Source organism: Sciurus vulgaris (genome assembly GCF_902686455.1).
Source record: "Sciurus vulgaris genome assembly, chromosome: 4".
NCBI lineage: Eukaryota > Metazoa > Chordata > Mammalia > Rodentia > Sciuridae > Sciurus > Sciurus vulgaris.
The window spans coordinates 33,996,392-34,018,906 of record NC_136464.1 but is presented as its reverse complement, the minus strand read 5'-3'; the positions used below and the strand labels follow the sequence as shown (position 1 = coordinate 34,018,906).

General features: G+C 37.4%; 1 protein-coding gene across 2 annotated transcripts in view; it reads right to left on the bottom strand.

Annotated features, from left to right (window-relative positions):
* The window catches only part of LOC306660047 (cytochrome P450 2C9-like), a 47,007-nt gene extending 31,768 nt beyond the window's left edge, over nucleotides 1-15,239 (bottom strand). Inside the window, exons 1-5 of one of the 2 annotated variants that reach the window (XM_079138123.1) lie at nucleotides 14,846-15,239; nucleotides 10,472-10,634; nucleotides 10,160-10,309; nucleotides 4,207-4,367; nucleotides 2,150-2,326 (exon numbers count right to left, since the gene is read on the bottom strand). In XM_079138123.1, coding sequence (XP_078994249.1) covers nucleotides 2,150-2,326; nucleotides 4,207-4,367; nucleotides 10,160-10,309; nucleotides 10,472-10,634; nucleotides 14,846-15,013 — 819 coding nt within the window. In that variant the 5' untranslated portion in view covers nucleotides 15,014-15,239. The remainder of the gene's footprint in view (nucleotides 1-2,149; nucleotides 2,327-4,206; nucleotides 4,368-10,159; nucleotides 10,310-10,471; nucleotides 10,635-14,845) is intronic. The other variant, XM_079138122.1, reaches the window with a different exon arrangement.
* Between the last annotated feature and the right edge of the window lie 7,276 nt (nucleotides 15,240-22,515).

Below are 22,515 nucleotides of genomic sequence, written 5' to 3'. Positions count from 1 at the left end.
TTACTTAACTTAAAAAATTTAAACCAAAACCTACAAATAACCCAACTAATAAGTGCACAAATAAACTAAGCACACACTTCTCAAAAGAAGAAATACAAAGGCTGGACAAGTATATACATGAAAACATAGTCAGCATTTTTACCAATTAGGGAAATTCAAAAGTAAATGATACAGATTTCATCTCACTCCAATTAGAATGTCAGTCATCAGGAACACAAACAATAATAGATGGGGAGATGATATGGAGGAAAGAAACCCACTAATACACTGTTGGTGGGATTGTAAATTAGGACAAATACTATGAAAATCCTTTTGAAGATTCCTTAAATACTAGGATCGGAACTGTCCCATGACCCAACTCTTCCACTTTTCAGTAATTATCCAAAGGATAAAATAAGGACAAGAAAGTTGGAGGAAATACCGTGAAAATAAATAGGAAATCAGTAGAGTAGAAGATAGGGACCAGGGGAAGTGAGAAGGTGAAAGAAGGGGAAAACTAGAGGATAATTTTAGCTGAATTACATTACTATATTGACTGCATGTGTGAATATGTAACAACAAATCCTACATTATGTACAACTATAATCAAGCCATAAAAATATGGGGAAAAAGAAAACAAACAATAGTAAATGTTGGAGAGGATTTAACATAAAAGGAAGACTTTTACGCTGTTGGTAGGATTGTAAATTAGTATGATCACTATGAAAATCACTATAGAAATTCTTCAAAAGAGTAAGTTGGAACCACAAAATGACCAAGCTTCTTAATATTTATCAAAAAGAATTAAAGTCACATATTCTAGCAATTCCTACATAAACATGTATAGCAGCACAGTTCACAATATCAAAGTCATGAAACCCACCTAGATATCCTACAACAGATGGATGGATAAGGATAATGTGGTATGTTTACACTATGAAGTTTTACTCAATCTAAAAGAATGAAATGTCATCTCCAAGGAAACAAATGGAAATGGAGAGCATAATGCTAAGTGAGATAACTTAGAAAGTCAAGGATCATGTGTTTTCTGTCGTATGTGGGAGAGAGAAAAGTAAATGTAAAAGGAGCTCATCAAAATGGAAAAAAGACCAGGAAAGTAGAGAAAGGGAGAGAAGGGGGAAGGAAGAAAAGAAGGAAAAAGAAAGTATGGGGGGAAAAAAACTGACACATTTGTGCTATGTGAATGTATGAAGATAGTACCATAAATCCCACTCTTAAGGATAATTCTAATGTATCAATAAAAATCTTGTATGAAAACTGGTGGAATGAGACAGACATTATTACCCTGTGTACATGTATGATTACAAGAATGGTATGAGTCTACATCATGCACAACCATAAGAATGAAATGATGAACCCTATATGTGTGCAATGAATCAAAATGCAGTCTATTAAAAAGATGACAGTACAGGAATAATGACTCAAAGATATGGAGTAGGAAGTTCCAGGTGTCAGTCCTTCCAGAGAAACAACTATTGACCTAGTGTGAACTGTCTGAAGCAACTCTTTTGGAAGTCTGGAATCTAGTTGAAAACTATAGTATCCAGGGAAACATTTGATAAAGAAAAGTTCGGATATATATCCCAGTGTCTCACATACCAGCTACTATTCCCCACAGAGCAGCACCCACTGCAGGCAGCTGTGAAGACAGTGGTCTACAGTGCTGTTGCATCTTGTTGAACTTAGAATGGGCAACAGGGATGGTGTCCTGGTGTCCTGCAAAAATCACTGTTGTATGTTTTGGTCGCTTGATCTTGACAATAGAGGAGTCATTATACCAGCTGGTCACTGAGTACTTTCCATTTCTCCCATACACTGAGTACAAGCATTTCAATTTGCATTTCATGGCTCCAACTTTGTATTTTGTAGCTTGTTTATAATTATTTCCTTTTCACCTGAGATGTCAATTTTGTCTTTCCTCAGGTAGATTATTAATATCAATAGAACAGTGTTGTTGGATTCTACTATTTAATGATTCAATTTTAATTGTTTATGATAATTCAAATAGATCTTTAAAGACAAGTTTGCTTAAAGTGCTTGTGAAGTATGTCTTGCCTGACCACTAAACTAGCCCTGTAACCATAAAATTAATCAATGAAACAAAAAATGTAGAAGCACTCAGATAACTGATCTGTTGTTCACATTCTACCTCTTCCATTTTAATCAGGAAGCAGTCGATGAAGTCCTGAGGATTGTTTATCTCCAGGGATTCTTGGTGTTCTTTTATTTTCTCCAAATAATACTTTTTCATATCAGCAACATTCTTAAGATACTTCCTATGACTCCCTGGGAAATAATCAATAAGAGCAGGAAAATTGTTGCAGACCTACAAAATAAAAATATTTATTAGCTAAAAAAAGACATGATAAACATGAATATTATTCCTGATGCATCTTAGGAAACTATAGCTTTAAAAGTAAAAAATAATTTGGCATCCACTATGAGGTAGAAGTTTTTACTTTACATATATAAAATTCCCAAGCTTATAGAAATATTTGAGGGAGAGAACTATGACCACAGGATCAGAAACAATAACCCTTTCTCATACAACTTTAGAGATAAAAATAAGTTGATATATTTTCTCCTTTTTCAAACCAATTTTTCCCTACAATCTGGAAATGCAGATTGGCATGAATTATTATGACTGATGCTTTGAAGTGGAGAACAGAGTTAAAGGGGCTTTGGGTAACCAGAGAAAGAGTAGAGTGCTTGGTAATTGAGAATTGTGCTCAGTGGAGTAAAGAAAAGAAATCATGGGGAGGGAAGAAAGGAGGGGAAAAGAAAATGGTGGGGACTTAATTAAAACATATTATATTCCAGGGTTTTACAATTATTTGAAAATGAATCTTATTGTTATGTATAACTAAAAACAACTAATAATTTTTTTTATAAATTAAAAAAGAGCACAATGCTGTTCTCTGATTTTCCTTCTATGAAGCGTCCTGATAAATAATTACCATAGAATAGGGGAGGTTTTGAAAAATATCATGAAATGCAATTGGGCATTCTATAGATAAAATAACTTTGCACAGGTGTAGTTAGGAGATGATCTATTTTAATAAAGATTGCTGAATCTTCCAGCTATGTATAGGGAAACACAGTTCAAGGTCCTACACACTGAAATGCAATCGTTTTGTTAGCCAAATCCTGCTACCTTGTCAAGTAGGATGCCATCTGTAGGGTTTATAGGAGAGGTGTCCCCAAAGAGTTCATGCCTGAGAAACTGCAAGAGTGTTCAGAGGTGAGATGAGTAAGTGATGCGAGCCTTAACCTAATCACAGCATTAATCCTCAGAAAGGGATTAACTTGGTGGTATATCCTGGCAGGTTATGGCTAGGGTAGGTGTGTCTTTGGAGAATTTACTTTGTCCGTGGTGAGTGGAGGCTGTCTGCTACCTGGTCCAATGTCTGAAGCTGCTTTCCCCACCACCACCCTTCTGCCATTATGTTCTGCTCACTTCAGGCCACAAAGAATGGAGCCAGCCATCTATGAACTGATACCTCCAAAACTGGGAGATCCAAAAGAACTTTTCTTGTTCTAAATAGTTCTTTTCAGGTCTTTTGAAAGACCTGAAGAAGCTGACTAAAACAAGCATCAAAAATCTCTATCCAGTTCAGTTTCCTTATAGCATCTATGTTTCATTCTCCCTTTTTAATATCCTAAATGAAGGTATTTCTTTGTGTGTGTGTGTGTGTGTCTGAATGTCTGTCTATTGGGGTTTAAGTTTTTTATTGGTTCTTTTTAGTTATACCTGAAAATAGAATTCATTTTGACATAATTATAAAAGCATGTAATAAAATTTATTCTAATCTGTCAAATAAAGTGATAAAATTTCTAAGTGGTGATTGGAGTGCAGCCCTTTAAATGATGAGTCCTTCACAGGGGTCTGGATGTCCACTGAGTGCCATGACCTTGTTCAAATGCAGTCACCAAAGTACTTTATAAAGGTTAGGCTTTAGAGGTTACTGGGAGAAGCACTGGCCAGAAGTCAGTGGGTTTGCATGTCATCTCTATGTGGGCATTCATTTTTCTGTGCATAAAGTAAAGGACGTCATCATATTTTCCTGATACTCAAGGCAATTCACCCAACTCTAAGTCATTCTGTGGTATCTGGACTCACTTCACTGCTTGAACCTCTAGAAGGTTTCACACGTAAGACTAAAGATTGTAAGATTTCCTAGAAGAAGGGGAGGGGTTTTACCTCACCTGGAGCCATGAGGAGCTCAGAATCTTTACATTTTCATTTAATTTCTGCAATAGGTTGAGAAAATGATGATCTTTATAATCAAAACGATTATGGAAGATAATGGAGCAGATCACATTGCAGGGAGCACAGTCCAGCAGAAAGGTAGGATCACAGGGTGAGGCTGAAGAAGGGTAAACATTAAAAATTAACATTAGAAGAATGCATAAAAATGTATTTCTCTTTGAGGTAACAGGGAAAAGTAATTGTAGAAACTCTAAGCAAAATATATCCAGAATTTCTCTTAAGATAAAAAATATTCAGAATGCTAAAAATCATTATCACTTTTACCTTAAAGTCAAATTGACTTTCAATGTCTAGCCAGTATAATAGCAGTTTATCCAATGCTCCTTGAAAGATTCATGTGTGAACTGTGCAGCAGTAAATATTAAGTAGAGAGGGCTGGAGTATGTGGCTCCATGGTGGGGCACTGGCTTTGCATTGTGAGGTACTGGGTTCCATCCTCATGACCATATGAATATAAGTAAATAAATAAAGGTATTGCATCCATCTACAACTAAAATTTTTTTTAAAAAGATTAGAGAGTAACTAGGTCCAGAGTTGTATATTTGTGAAACAAATGAATATAAGCAGAAAACATTCATGCTTTTTGAGAAAGAAAGGCAAACTACATAAATGAGATGTGTTTATCAAAAAGTGATGTTTTTATTTTAAAGTAAATTCAAGGTAACAGAAAGGTTAAAGTCATGATGGAACCTATATATTTGTTCATTAGAGATAGAGAAAGAGAGACACTGTCACGAGCGGCAAGGAGGAGTCAATGAGTAAATTTGGTCCAAAATCAATTGGCTTTTATTTGATGCTAATCACAAAATTATTATAGTTATTTTAACTTTAGTCATACCAATATCACACATTACTTAATCACTAAATTACTATAAGCCCCTAATAAACAAGACTCACTCCTTACTGAGACCCGTTCCTAAGGTCCACTCCTAAGTTATGTGTCTTGAGTTGAAGGGCAGCAACTTCCAGAGGTCAGTCAGAAAGACAGCTCAGGAGATCTAGCTGGGGAACTCCCTCCAGCAGGAGTCCTGATGGACGAGGACAGTTGGAAGGCAAAGGAGAGCAGCGAGGTCACGGCAGGCAGGCCTGGCTGGGACGTCTCAGGCAGGATGCACACAGGCAGCTCCGTGGTCACTTCCTCAGGAACGTCTAGGTCACGGTCAGGATGACGGATGTTCCAGCAAGCAGCGAGCAAGTCAGTGAGTCTCCTCCAGGCCTGGAGTAGCCCTGGCATCATTGGTGTAAAACGGAGACTGGAGCTAGGCTCAACATGAGTCCTTTTAAATCCTTTTTATCAGACCCTGCCAGCCGGTCTTGGTCAGGGGGACGTCTGTAATCTTACTCAGGTCAGTCGCACATGTCTCCAGCTTGGGGCAAAGTTAATCTTATCTTGGGGCAACACCACATCATTACCTCTTTACAGCACAGACCACTCAAGTTGTTTTTTGCAAGTTACACAGCACATAGAATGTCACACTTTTAATTTTGCTCCTTACAGACACACACACACTAAGGGAAACTTTTCCATTTTAGGATATAAAGCCAATCATCTTCAAATGCCTTAAAATGTAATCTACTTGGAAATGCTGGCCCACTGTGAATTTCTGGAATATTTCTCTGAATCATATAGTCACCAGTAAAATATATTTTAGCAAATTTTAATACTGGCCATCATTTTAGTCACTCCTGTCATTTTTTAGGCAAAGAAATTAAAATAGGACCATGTTTTGATTTTTGTTGAAATCTATAAAAATGAAACTACAATAAGGTGATCAATAAATATCATTTGTAAAAAAAAATGAAAGCATCCAAATTCACAACTATACTTTTAATTAAAGTGTACTTGATAAAACAAGTAAATTTTAGCTTCAATTAAAGTTTCCTAATTAAAAAATTAACCAAGAAAGTGAAAGACATCTACAATGAAACTTACAAACACTGATGAAAGAAATTGAAGATATAAAAACATGGAAAAAAAAAAAAACCTCCCATGTTTATAAACTGGAGAATTAAAATTGTTAAGAGTCATCCATCTCGATTTGCAGACTCAATTCAATTCCCACAATAATATCAAAGACATTCTTCATAGAACTAGAAAAACAGTTCTAAAATTCACATGTAAATAAAAAAGAACAAGAGTCAAGACACTCTTGAGCAAAGGAGCAAAGCTGAAGGCTTTCAAGTCATCCTACAAAGTCACAGTAAGTAAAGCATTATGACACTAACATAAAAAGACCCCAATAGAACAATGGAAAAGAAAGGAGATTAGAGTGACAAAAAAACCACACATCTAAATTTGACTGATTCTTAACAAAGTTACTAAAACTTGTGGTGCAGAACGATGAGCCTCTTCAATAATTGAAGCATGCAGAAGATGTCAACTAGACCCTTATCCCTCACCCAGTTCAAAATTCAATTCTAAATGACTCAGAGACATTACTGTAACACATGAAGTCATAAAAGAACTAGAAGAAAACAGAGGAAACACATTGAGATGGATACAAATGATGACTTTTTTGTACATGACCCGAACAAAAAAAATAGGCAAGTAGATTACATGAAACTGAAAATCTCTTATACAGCAGTCAATAGACTGAAGAGACATCCTCCAAAATGGGAGATAATTGCCAATTATTCATCTGCTGAAGGATCAACATCAATAATTATAAAGAATTAAAAAGCTTAACAACAAACCCCAAGCAATACAATTAAAAGCCATGAAATGAGGTCATCAACTCAAAGTCAAGTCTCGCACGGTCTCTCTCAGGTGTGGAAGGTAAAATGAATGTGGACCTGAGGGTACAATAGTGAGAGATGGGGAAGGGTGTGTGGTGCTGGTGAGGAGAGTGGAGGGATGGAGAGGATGGGTTTTAACAGTATATATTGCACACGCATGGGAACACCACGGTGACCCTCATTCATGTGGACTGATTACATAGTAATAAAAGATACAATAGAAGGATTTAAAAAATAGACAAAAATGAAGTATAGAGCATTGGGTAAGAGCAAAATGTTCAAGTTATTCTACTCCTCCACCAGGTCTGTAAATGTTGCAGAGTTCTAAGTTTTCACAACAAAGGTTTATTTTAGTTATGGAGTTAATTAGAGAAGCCTAATTAAGTTAATTAGTTATGGACAGTAATTAGAGAAGCCTGGTAATTTCCTTGTGTGTGTGATTCACTGATCAAGTCTGACTTTAGTCTTCTTTTTGTTGTTAATTGGGAAGAGAAATTTAAAAACAGAGCATCTTTATCCAATTTGAAAATCAAAGACACTGTGGAAAACACTTCATGGTCAGTAGACCTCATTAGTGTGAACTGATTAAATGTTAATAAAAATAAAATAAAATATTTTGATTTAAATATCCTTTACATATAAAAGATATTTAATATATATATGATATATGAAAATCTTTGCCACACACACTTCAGATAGAGCACTAATCTCCAGAATCTATAAAGAACTCAAAAAATTTTACACCAAGAATACAAATAACCCAATCAATAAATGGGCTAAGGAAATGAGCAGACACTTCACAGAAGATCTACAAGCAATCAACAAACATATGAAAAAATGTTCAACATCTCTAGCAATAAGAGAAATGCAAATCAAAACTACCCTAAGATTTCATCTCACCCAATTAGAATGTCTATTATCAAGAATACAAGCAACAATAGGTGTTGGCGAGGATGTGGGGAGAAAGGTACACTCATACATTGCTGGTGGGGTTGCAAATTACTACAGCACTCTGGAAAGCAGTGTGGAGATTTCTTAGAAAACTTGAAATGGAACCACCATTTGACCCAGTTATCCTACTCCTTGGGCTATACCCAAAGGACTTAAAATCATCATAGTACAGTGACACATCTACATCAATGTTTATAGAAGTTCAATTCACAATAGCTAGATTGTGGAACCAACCTAGATGCCTTTCAATAGATGAATGGGTAAAGAAACTGTGGTATATATCTATATACAATGGAATATTATTCAGCCATAAAGAAGAATAAAATTATGGCATTTGCAGATAAATGGATGGTTGGAGAATATCATGCTAAGTGAGATAAACCAATCCCAAAAAGCCAAAGGCTGAATGATTCCTCTGATAAGTGGATGATGATATATAAAGGTGGGTGGAGGTAAGAATGGAGGAAGGATGCATAATAGGAGTGGGGAGGGGGTGGGGGAAGGAAAACTAATAGAATGAGACAAACATCATTACCCTATGTAAATGTATGATTACACAAACGGTGTGACTCTACTTTGTATACAATCAGAGAAATGAAAGTTGTACCCCATTTGTGTACAATGAATCAAAATGAAAAATCAATCACAGGGGAAAAAAAGAAAAAATATAAATATAAATAAAAAATAATTAAAAATAAAAATAAAATAAGATAAATAGAATAGAATAATTTTAAAATAAATGAAAAAATGATGCAAAGGAAGTATAAAGTATTGGGTCAGAACAAAGCTTTCAAGTTATCTAATCCTCCACCAAAATCTCTCAGTGTTCCAGTTTTCTGAGCGTTCAGAACAAAGGTTTATTTTAGCTATCTGTTTAAGTGTAATTAGGGGAGTTGTAAATTTTCTTATGCGTATCATTCACCGGTAAAATCTGATTTTTAGTCTTTCCTTTCTAGTTAATTTGGAAGAGAAATTTAAAAACAGCAATCTGGATCCAACCTGAAAATCAGAGACACTGAAAAAAACAACATGGGTCCGTAGGGAAGACAAGGAGAGGTAAGTGATTACTGTAAGCATGATTCATGAGGCTTTCCAGGGGATATGCAGATCAATGGAAAATCATAGATTAGGATAGTTATGAAGTACTGGCCTTGGAAGAAACCCAGAGAGTCGTGAGACAGCAAAAGCGACTCTACAACCACAGTCCAGTTAGGTGAAAGCACACCTCACTTGCTGCAGCTCCACAGGGTCTAAGGCTGATGTTTCCACTGTGTCCAATGCACAGTGGTGAAATGTGGAATGGGAAGCTCACAATGTGCCCTGGGGAAACCCTGCTCTTTAACTCTTTAAGGGAATGGATCACTAAACCTTCTGTCTTCATGAAGCAATGATGTGAAAACAGAAATCATGCTGGTCAGAGGAGGATTACATGACCTTTGCACCCACCATGCAGCCCACTCATGCCTCTGCACAGGCAGCACAGATCCACAGACTCTGACTCTGCTTCAAATCATCCCTCCTCCACATGAGGACTAACAGTGTTGGGAACAGGGTGATATCTGTGCAGCTAACTGTCTTAATCACCAGGATGCAGGCAGTTGCGACTGCGCCCTCAAGAGCCCATACAGCACAAACAGGACTGATGGGCCCCGTGCTTACCGAGGTTGTTAAGAGATATTTGTCTGAGGAATGTACAGCTACCTGGAAACCTTATCCATCAAGGACAGGGGGTCCTAAACCTGACCCATCGCCTGCACAATTCACCCCTTCCCTCCACCCTTCTTCTTCTAGGACCGTTCAGTTCTGGAGGGACCCAGTGAGAATCAAATAGATTGGCAGGACCCAACCAGAGGAGGACTAATGTTTAGGTGTTCAAATGTTAACCAATAACGTACAGGTCTTTGTGTGTGAATGCTTGGAAATCTCTTAAATAGAGGGCTTTCTCGCCCCTCGGGGCCGCTCCCTTCCCCAGCCATTGTATCAGTCTGAGGGGCTGGTTGCGGTCCAGGCTCGAGCTTGCTTTAATAAAACCTCGTTGTGTGATTTGCATTAAGGTGTGTTCACTTTGACTCTCTAGGGATTAGTCGGAATGGGACCCTAACAACAGCACCCATAATTAAAGGTCTGGCTGTTGCTGAAACGTGTCTGCTAGACACAGAAGAGAGCAGTCTGTTAAGGACAGTGATACGATGAGTCACTCACACTTGGTTTTCCTCAACTCCTCCACAAGGCAGCGGGCTTCCTCTTGAACTCGGTCCTCAATGCTCCTCTTCCCCATCCCAAAATTCCGCAAAGTCATGAGTGAGAAGCGTCTCATCTCTCTCCATCTGTTTCCATTACTTGTAAGGATTCCTAAATGAGGGAGAGCAGAATCTAGGAGGGATACCCCAGATGAGGTAGAGTCGTCAATGAGTGACAGCCACTGAGATGGTCAAGCTCAGTCTTGCTTTCTCTGTATCATTCTCGTCATCCCCATGACCATTGCTCACCCAACTCTTATGCATGTACTCTTACCTAATCCTTTATTAGCTCTATCAGGCACTGGGAAACTGCCTCTGCCAGAAAATACTTCTCCTTGATCAATCAGGGCTTCCTTCACAGCTTCATATCCATGCAACACCACAGCAGGCCTCATACCCAAATACAGAGTGAACACAGGGCCATAGACTTTTGACAACTGGAAATGGGAAAGAAAATGTAAAAATTTGCTGAACAATATCAGGATTTGATATACATGTTTGGAATGATTCAGATTGTTATTCAGATTATTCTCATTATATTTGTTATATTTTATTGTGCCACAAGATTCTTCAAATATTTATTAATTTTTTTTCAGAATGTGATGGTAATCATAGCTGTTATTTATAGCTGGTCTGTGATGTGTCATGCCTGGCTCAAGCAAATGATAACTCCACTAGAATTAAGTCTCACACCAATGCATTTAGTGGACTTATTTGTTCACTTTTTCACACAGAGTAAATGAAGGCAGAGAGTTACAAACTCATTTGTAGTGTACCATAACTAATGAATAGAAGAATAAAATTTGAATCTTAATTTTGTCAACTTCCAATGTTTGAACATTCAGTCCCCAGAGATTATCTCCCTTTGCATGCATACCAAGTTCAGTTCTTCTGGGACATTAGCAGGGTTCGTTTCATAGAGATTTTGACTGAATAAGCCCATGATGAGGATGGGAAGTTTATATTTTTGGCAGTGACCCCAGATGATCTTAAAATTCATAGGTTGGACAACAGGTATCACTCACACAGCAAGAGAGTTAGTTCCAGAGAGGCAGCACCAGGCCAGGCTGCATATCACTTTCTCTCACCCAGCAGCACTTAAAAGACTATAGACTGAAGCTTTAGGCAAACCCACAAGGATTCTCTTAGTACCTAGAGGACCCTGAATGGTTAATACTTTCCTTCTTTCCCTCAAGCTGGTCCCCAGCCCATGGTGTTATTTTTATTAATGGTTTCATTGGGGTTTGATTGAGAAATAAAAATATATATATATATATACTTAGTGTGTAAAATGTGATGTTTTAATTTTTATAGACATTGCAAATTGATTCCCACAGCCAAGGTAACTAATATATATATATATATATATATTATATATCTCACCACAGTATTAAGATTTTCATGTGTGTGGTGAAAACACATTGGTAAGTTTCAGATATAAGATACATTGTTATTTACTGTAGTCACCATGCTGTGCTTTAGTCCTCCATACTTATTTACCTTGTAACTGAACATTTGTACCCTAGTACCAACATTTCATTTTTTCTTCCACATCACATTTCCCAAGAACCACCATTCTACTTTCTATTACTATGAGTTTGAGGCCTTTTGCTTTGTTTTGTAATATTCCACATCTGAGTGAGATCATGTAGTGAAGGTCTTTCTGTGTGGCTATTTCCCTCATCATAAAGTCCTCCAGGCTCATTCCATGTTGTGGTAAGTAGTAGGAGGACCAAGTAAAACTCCAGCACCACTTCCATTATAGGAGTATACAATTTGTCAGCAATACTCAGTGGATCCCACAATGGATAAATGCAAACTGAGAACTACTACAACAAATGGGCTCCTAATCAGGATTTCTGCCAGCTGGCTGAGTGAGAAATGCAAACAGGTTTGGCTAAACAACCCCAAACCTTGACCCTAGAGTTACAAAGAAAAAAATAAGTATAAAGAATGAAAATACATTTCTACCAAAATTTAGGCCACCTTAGTGGAAAATGCCCATTATTTTCCATTAATATTTTTCTTATAATTTCCTCCAAGTACACCCCATTTAAAATATATTGTTTACTTTATGTTTTAAAATTAAAGAACTCAAAAATGTGAACATCAAAAAAAAACACAAAAAACCCAATCAATAAGTGGGCAAAGGAGCTTAATGTGTACTTAACAGAAGAAATATGAATGATCAATAAATATGTGAAAAAAATGTTCAACGTCTCTAGCAATTAGAGAAATCACTTCAGTTAGAATGGAAATTAGTAAGAATACAAATAACAATAAATGTTGGTGAGGATGTGGGGGAAACTGTTCATTCATACATTGATTGTGGTACTGCAAATTGGTGCAAACACTCTGGATAGCAGTTTTTCTTAGAAAACTTGGTATGGAACCACTATTTAACCCAGTTATCCCATTCTTGAGTTTATACCCAAAGCACTTAAAATCAGCATATTACAGTGACACAGCCACATCAATGTTTATAGCAGCTTAATTCACAAAAGTCAAGGTATGGAACCAACCTAGGTGTCCTTCAACAGATCAGTCAATTAAGAAAGTGTGATATATATATGTGTGTATATATATATATACACACGCACAACGATTCAAATATCACTCAGCTATAAAGAAGAATGAAATTATGGCATTTATCAGGAAATGGGTGGAACTGGAAAATATTATGCTAAGTGAAATAAACCAGCCCCAAAAAAACAAAGGTCAAATATTCTTTGATACATGGACACTAACCCACAACAAGAAAGGATATGGAGGGGAAAAATAGAAGTTCATTGGATTAGACAAAGTGAAGTGAAAGGAAGGGAATAGAAAAGAGAGTAGAATAAATCGAAAATAACTTTTCTTTGCTCATAAATGAATACACAACCAGTGTAACTCCACAATATGTACAACCACAAAATGAGATCTTAATTGGAATAGTATGTCCTCCATGTATGCATATTAAGTCAAAATATACTCTATTGTTATGTATATTTAAAAATAAAAAATACCAACTTTTTTTTAAATATCATTTCATTGTATTTCATTATATATTATTTCTTTCCATTGTGCAAGAGTGAGGTATGTGTGTGTTCTCACAGCACAAATGGTTCAATATATGTATATATTTATATAATTTTGCTTTCACCTTAACTATTTCATCCTGGACCTGTTGTTATTTTGCCTTGGTTTCACCTAGGAGGGGTGCATTCATGCAAGGGTTTGAATCATTCTGATATCACATTTACTTGTTTCCTGTACCTTGGTTTTTGTCCCTCTTAGTGCCCCTTCTTCACTCTCTTCTCCCAGTAACAATTTTTCCTGTTACCTTTGCTCTCATTAATCTGTAAACTATTGGCATTTAATTTTTTATTCCTTTTCTTTTAAAGTCAACATTTGTGATCTATCTTCTGCCTTCCCTGTCTTCACCTTTTACAACATTTCAAACTTTCTCTGGTCTTTCTACCCTATTTTCTCTCCACATAAGAATGTGTAAATTCATTAAATATAGAATTACATACTTTACACAAGTTTTACCTCTTTCATGTTGTCATGATTATTAACACAGCTGGCAATGTACTAGACCCCTACTGTCTAAAGACAGTTCTCGTTCACAGTTTTTTATTGCTGATTCCACCATTTCTCTATAGGTAGCCATTAGTGTTCCAGATGTCAAAACAGATACTGGAAACTTGGACAACAGTGCAGTTCCCAGCCCATTGCTTCCCCTCAGTGGGGTTGGAAAGCGAGTGGGTTATTTTAGGCTCACAAAGTAGACATCCTACTCCCAAGCAACACTCCCACCTCAGCCCAGTAACAAGAACTCCCCCACCACTTGTGTTCTAGCCACCTCAGTCTCAACGCTACTTCAACACATAGACTTCAGGAGACAAAGACCTCAAACCAACAACCAGGCTCCAATGAGGATCCCAAAAAGCAGGACCTCAGGTCACATCTCTGGACCTCATATACCAGACACTGAGATAATTCTCAAAATAAAAGAGATAACTACCCCAAAATAGACATTGGTATAAAAGAAATGGAATTTCTTCTCAATTGAACTGCAAGTTCAAGATCTCTGGAAACTTGAGGAAACAAACAAATTTTCCCCCAAATTCGCAATCCCCCTAAAAGGATTCCACACATAGGAAAGTGGGTAAAATTCTAGAGAAAGATGAGAGAAAAAAAAAAAAAAACTTCCTTAAAATGTTCATAAAGGAAACCAGAGGTTGAGAGACCATTTCAATAAAGAAATAGAGATATTGAAAAGAAACTAGAAAGAACTGGAAATAAAAGACAAATAGAAATTCACTTAAAAACTCATGAACAAATTAGAATGTGCAGAAAATAGAAAATCCAAGCAAATGACTATGAAACAATGAAGGGCAGGGGTACTCCTGACTTTTGCCATTTTAATATTGCCATCAAAGTATTAAATTTAAACATTTCTTTAATCCTGGATGCATTGATCAATACACTACATCTAACAATGGAACAATATAAGAAACCACGGAAACATCAAAATCCACAGAGACTATTTGCTGTGTAACAATCTCCTTTAACAAATTGCCTTGTGCATTTATTTAATTTAAAATAAAGGTTTAATTTATTTACCATTAATAAGCCACTGGAGAAGCATTGATATACTTACATCAGTTAAGGATTTGGGGATGTTTTTGGCATCTATCTGCAGGATGTTCCCAAGGATTGGCAGAGGCATGGGTCCTGGTGGGAGTTTCCCTCTCCTGGATCTCTGTCTCCATAGTGAGAGGAGAAGCAGACAGGAGAGACTGATCACCAGGACCACAACTGGATCCATTGAAGCCTTTTATTACTGGGACAACTGTGAGCTTGAATCAATGTAAGTTTTAGAGTGCTCCCTATTAATCAGAATGTCTCCCATTCACATAAAGTGCTGGGCCAATCAACTAGATAAATTCTAATCCCTTCTGAGTGTACATTGGTCACCTCATAAGAATGAAAACAAACTGTGGTTTACTCTTGCTCTCCTTTCCAAACCTCTAACATTGACAATCTAGTTGAGACACTCTGGAATAAATCACAGGAATCAGCATGCTAAAACAAACAAGCAAGAAAACACAGAAGCACCCAACCTCTAGTGGTATCAAAGTGCAGATAGGATTATGAAAAAATAAACCATTTGATCCAAAACATTGCTCAACATGCAGGATTCTCTGACTGATGACTGGGTAGAAATTCATGACTTGGGGGAAATAAGTGTATCTCTGACTTTTATATAAAAATATTGAACATGTAATACTTCATCAAACAATTATATTTTGGTCTTTAAAAGTCAAGTGCTTTAAATATTTAAAAATGCTGAACTATCATCATAAGAGCCTAAGAATACACTAGGTAGTACAACTTAAACATTTTGAAATAACAAACACACATCATTATGTAACTAAGAAAATGTACATAACATTTGATATTTAGCACCCCAACCCCTCAAATCCTGGAGACCATAGGGTAGAGACAATTCTTTTTTATTTGACAAATGGGGAAACAGAGATACTGTGAGCCTGGGAGACCTTTATTCACACAGCTCACAGGGTCAGAACTGGAATTTGAAGGAGATCTAATGCTCATAATGGTGTGCTGTGGCTTAAATCAGAGCTGCCTCCAAAGTCACATTAGAAAAGTAAAGCAGCCCACCAACCCACACGCCCTCCCCGCACTGACTACGTGCACCTTTGCTGGGGCTCCCCAGTTTCTTTGGAGGCTGATGCAGGCATTTTGAATTATTCCTGAAGTCATGGTCACCATCATTGGAAGGGCAGCTCTCTTCCTGAGACAACTACAGGAGACTGGAGGCCTTTTGAAAGGTACCTCTTTTTACTCATTACATCATACACCCTCCCCATCCTCTTGTTCACAAGTAGAAATACTGTAAATAATAATCAATCTCATCCTGTTTATTAATGTTAAAGTCTTTACAGGGGCTATCTGGTTCAGGCTTGAAATTTCTCTGTATTGGGTGCTACTAATATTGATCTGCCCTTCAAAGGAGAGGAAATGAAAAACTGCAGGGTCATAATAAGCCTACAGGGGGAAATTTCAGTACCTCAGATCTTCACTGCTGAAGGGGATATACAGAACGAATATTAAAAAACAGGAGAAACAAGTGTTCCCAACAGACCAAGATGCTATTTTGATAGACTCCAATGACTGCATGACAGTAGGAATGGCAGAAAAAAGTTTAGAATCTGCATAATTAAAATGATCTGTGAAGCAAAAGAAGAGATAAGAGTGCAAATGCAGTCAATGCATGATCATTCCAATAAACAGTTAAAAGAGTGAATGCAGGAAGCAAAAGAAAACTTCAATAAAGAGAGGTTCTGGAAAAAACAACCAAACAGAAATACTAATACTTGAAATGAAAGAAACTATGAACCAAATTTAAAACTCAATAGACAGCATCACCAACAAAATAGATCTCATGGAAGACAGAATCTCAGAAAATCAAGACAAAATATTCAATCTTGAAAATAAAGTTGAACAAACTGAGAAGATGTTAAGAAGTCATGAATGGAACCTCCAAGAATTATGGGATATCATGAAAAGACCAAATTAATAATTATTGGGATTGAGGAAGATGCAGATACAAACAAACCAAAGGAATTAAAACCTGTTCAATGAAATCATATCAGAAAATGTCCCAAACCTGTAAAATGAAATGGAAAATCAAACACAAGATGCTTACAGAACACCAGGTGCACAAAATTACAACAGATCCACATGAAGACACTCTATAATGAAAATACCTCACATGCAAGATAAAGATAGAATTTTAAAGGCTGTGAGAGAAAAATGTCAGATTACATAGAAGGGGAAACCAATACAGATATCAACAGATTTCTCAGTCCATACTCTAAAAGCAAGAAGGGCCTGGAATAATATATTTCAAACTCTGAAAGGACATGGATGCCAACGAAGAATCCTATACCCAGCAAAACTAACCATCAGATTTGATGATGAAATAAAATCTTTCCACAATAAACAAAAGTTAAAAGAATTTGCAAATAGAAAGCCTGTACAACAGAACATTCTCAGCAAATATTTTGTGAGGAGGAAGTGAAAAGCACACTTTCACTAATGGAAAAGCCAATCAAAGTAGAAACCAAGTCAAGTTAAAAACTAAAATAAGCCAAAATGACCAGGAATACAAATCATTTTATGGTAATAACCTTGAATGTTAATGGCCTAAACTCAGTAATCAAAAGACATAGATTGGCAGATTAGATTAAAAAGAAAGACCCAACAATATGCTGCCTTCAAGAGACTCATCTCATAGAAAAAGACATCCACAGACTAAAGGTGAAAGGATAAGGAAAAACACATCATGCATATGGACTCAGTAAAAAAGCAGAGGTCTCCATTTTCATATCAGATAAAGTGGACTTCAAACCTAAATTAGTCAGAAGGGATAAAGAAGGACATTTCATACTGCTTAAGGGAAGCATAAATATCAAATATTTATGCCCCAAGCAATGGAGCATTTATGTATATCAAAAAAACCCTTCTCAACTTTAAGAATCAAATAGACTAAAACACAATAATAGTGAGGGACTTTAACACACCACAGTCACCACTGGGTAGATCCTAAAAATAAAAATTGAAGAAAGAAACTATAGAACTAAATAATACAATCAATGATATAGACTTAATGGACATTTACAGAATATTTCATTCATCATCGATTGAATATACTTTCTTCTCAGCAGCTCATGGATCCTTCTCCAAAATAGACCATATACTACACCACAAAGAAGCCATTAGTAAATACAAAAACATAGAGATACTACTTTGTATCCCATCAGACTATAATGGAGTGCAATTAGAAATGAATGGTAAAATAACAAAAACTAGTACTACACGTGGGGACAAAATAATATGCCATTTTATGATGCATTGATAACAGAAGACATCAGGGAGGAAATTTCAAAAAAAATCTTAGGGGCAAATGAGAACAATAACACAACATATGAGAATCTCTGAGACACTCTGAAAGCAATACTAAGAGGAAAGTTCATTGAATTGGGCTCATACATTAAAAAAAAAAATAAAAAAGTCAACAACTAAGTGATCTTACACTACATCTCAAAGCCCTAGAAAAGAAGAACAGATCCACACCAAACATTGAAGGCAGAAAACAATTAAAATCAGAGCTGAAATCAATGAAATTGAAACAGGAGAAATAATTCAAAAAGTTGACAAAACAAAAAGTTGGTTCTTTGAAAAAGTAAACAAAATTGATAAGCCCTTAGCCACACTAACAAAGAGGAGAAAAAAAAAAAAAAACTCGAACTATTAGAAATCGTGATAAAAAAGGAAAGATCACCACAGATGCCATTGAAATACATAACACAATTAGAAACTACTTCAAAATTCTATACTCTGACAAAATAGAAAATATCAAAAGCATTGTCAAATTTTTAGAGACATATGATCCTCCCAAACTGAATCAGGAATACATACAGATTTAAATAGATCATATTCAAGCACCAAAATAGAAGAAGCCATCAAAAGCCTACCACCCAAGAAGCCCATGACCAGAGAGATTCTCAGCCAAATTCTACAAGACCTTTAATGAAGAAATAATAACAATATTCCTCAAAGTATTCCAGGAAACAGAAAATGACGGGACCCTTCAAAATTCATTCTATGAGTTTAGTATGACTCTGATACAAAAACCAGACAAAGACACATCAAAGAAAGAAAACTTTAGACCAATATCCCTGGTTAACATAGATGCAAAAATCCTTAACGAAATACTGGCAAATCACATACAAAAATATATTAAAAAGATAGTGCACCATGATCAAGTAAGGTTTATCCCAGGGATGCAAGGTTGGTTCAACATCCAGAAATCAATAAATGTAATTCATCACCTCAATAGACTAAAAGTTAAGAATCACATGATTATTTCAATAGATGCTGAGAAAGTGTTTGATAAAATACAGCACCCCTTCATGCTTAAAACACTAGAAAAAATAGGAATAATAGGAACATATCTCAACATTGTAAAGGCTATCTATGCTAAGCCCATAGTCAACATCATTCTTAATGCAGAAAAACCGAGAACAGTCTCTCTAAAAACTGGAACAAGACAGGGATGCCCTCTTTCACAATCTAGTCAACGTCGTCCTTGAAACACTTGCCAGAGCAATTAGACAGACCAAAGAAATTAAAAGGGTACAAATAAGAAAAGAAGAACTAAAGCTGTCACTATTTGCTGATGACATGATCCTATCTTTAGAAGATCCAAAGAACTCCACTAGAAAACTTCTAAACCAATAAATGAATTCAGCAAAGTAGCAGGATATAAAATCAATATACATAAATCTAAGGCATTTCTATTCATAAGTGATGAATCCTCTGAAAGAGAAATTAGGAAAACCACTCCTTTCACAGTAGCCACAAAAAAATAAAATACTTGGGAATTGATCTAACCAAAGAGGTGAAAGACCTCTACAATGAAAACTACAGAAATTAAAGAAAAAATTGAAGAAAACCTTCAAAGATGGAAAGATCTCCCATATTCTTGGATAGGCAGAATTAACATTGTCAAAATAGCCTTCCTACCAAAGGCACTATACAGATTCAATACAATTCCAATTGAAATACCAATGACATTCCTCATATAAATAGAGAGAGCAATCATGAACTTCATCTGAAAGAATAAGAGACCTCAAATAGACAAAACATTTCTCTGAGCAGAAAAATGAAGCAGGAAGTATCACAATACCAGAACTTAAACTGTACTACAGACCAATAGGAAGGAAAATGGCATGGTATGGCACCAAAATAAACAGGCAGACCAATGGGTACTGAATAGAAGACACAGAGATGAACCCACATAAATACAGTCACCTCATACTAGACAAAGGAGCCAAAAACATACAATGGAGAAAAGATAGCCTCTTCAATAAGTGGTGCTGGCAAAACTAGAAATCCATATGCAGTAAAATGAAATTAAACCTTGGTCTCTCATCCTGAACAAAACCCAACTCAAAATGGATCAATGACTAAGGAATTAGACCAGAGACCCTGCACCAAATAGAAGACAAAGTAGATTTGAATCTTCATTATGTTGGCTTAGGATCAGACTTCCTTAACAAGAATTCCAAAGCACAAGAAATCAAAGCAAGAACCAGTAAATGGGATAGACTCAAACTTAAAAGCTTTTTCTCAGCAAAGGATACAATCAACAATGTGAAAAGAGAGCCTACAGATTGGGAGGAAATCTTTTCCACACACACTTCAGATAGAGCACTAATCTCCAAAATTCATAAAGAACTTACAAAACTTTACCCCCAAAATACAAAGGACTCAATCAATAAATGGGCCTAGGAACTGGACAGACACTTTACAGAAGACATACAGGTGATTAATAAACATATGTAAAAGTGTTCTACATCTCTAGTAACTGCAAAAGTGCAAATTAAAACAACTCTAATATTTCATCTTACTCCAATTAGCATGGCGATTATCAAGAACACAAATAATAATAGATGTTGGTGTGGATGTGGGGCCAAAAGCACACTTTTATATTGCTGGTGGAGTTGCAAACTAGCGCAGCCTCTCAGGAAAGCAGTGTGGAGATTGCTCGGAAAACTTGGAATGGAGCCACCTTTTGACACAGTTATCTCACTCCTTGTCTATACCCAAAGGACTTAAAATTAGCATACTATAGTAATACAGCCGCATCAATGTTTATAGCAGTTCAATTCACAATAACTAGATTGTGGAACCAACCTAGATGCCCTTCAACAGACAAATGAACAAAGAAACTGTGGTATATATACACAATGGAATATTATTCAACCATATAGAAGAATAATATTATGGAATTTACAAATAAATGGATGGAATTGGAGACTATCGCGCTAAGTGAAATAAGCCAATCCCAAAACACCAAAGGCTGAATGTTTTCACTGATGTGAAGGATGAAATATAATGGGAGTGGGGGAGTGGGGAGTGAGAGAAGGTTAGAGGAACTTTAGATTATTTACAAGAAAATGAGAGGGTGGGGCATGTGAAAAATCATGGAGTGAGACAGACATCATTACTGTATGTACATGTATGATTACATGAATGGTATGAATCTACATCATGTACAATCATAGAAATGAAATAATGTACCCCATTTGCATACAGTGAATCAAAATGCAGTCTGTAAAAAATAAATAAATAAATAAATAATTTGAAAAAAAGAAAAGTAAAGCAGGCGATCCAAGATGGCGGACTAGAGGGTGACTGCATCTCCAGTTGCCCTCCAGGATTCAAGAAAGGGAGGCATTGAGAGACTCAGACTAAGATAGAACCACGGGGTGAGTCTCCCCCACGCAGTGAAGCTCAGCTGCCCGGCAGGCCCGGATTCGAGTGGCTTATTAGAGTGGGACAGGGCAGATAGCAGCTGCTATCCCCTAGGCAGCTCGGTGCAGTCTGGCGGTGGGCTCCACTCACAGGGACAGATCCTCCAGCCTCTCGGAACAGGCCCCCCAGTGAGAGCTCTTCTGCACAGAAGAAGCGTGGCCAGCTCCGGCCCACCCGCAGGTTGCTTCAGAGACCAGCACAGGGCACCAGGGACTCCCCCAAGCAGCCCAGCCCCCTCCAGTGGGAAGCGCCTCTCTAGGCTAGCTTCCTGGGGCAGACCGCCCAGTGAGAGCCTCTCGATGCAGAACCAGCCACAAGTCCCCAAGCCAGTGGAGATATTCGACACGCAAGCAGCTTCTGGGACCAGGGCTGGGCAGCCAGAGACCTCTCCAGGCAGCATTGTCCCCCTCAGCTGCAGGCTTTTTCCACGGGGCGATCCAAGACGGCAGACTAGAGGTTGACTGCATCTCCAGTCGCCCCAGAACCCAGGATTCAAGAAGGGGAGGCATTGAGAGACTCAGACTAAGATAGAACCACAGGGTGAGTCTCCCCCACCCAGCGAAGCTCAGCTGCCCGGCAGGCCCGGATTCGAGTGGCTTATTAGAGTGGGACAGGGCAGATAGCAGCTGCTATCCCCTAGGCAGCTCGGTGTAGTCTGGCGGTGGGCTCCACCCACAGGGACAGACCCTCCAGCCTCTCGGAACAGGCCCCCCAGTGAGAGCCCTTCTGCACAGAAGTAGCGTGGCCAGCTCCGGCCAGCCCCGCTGCCAGCTCCAGCCCGCCCGCAGGTCGCTTCAGTGACCAGCACAGGGCGCCAGGGACTTCCCCAAGCAGCCCAGCCCCCCTTCAGCAGGAAGCGCCTCTCTAGGCTAGCTTCTCGGGGCAAATCACCCAGTGAGAGCCTGTCTACACAGAGCCAGC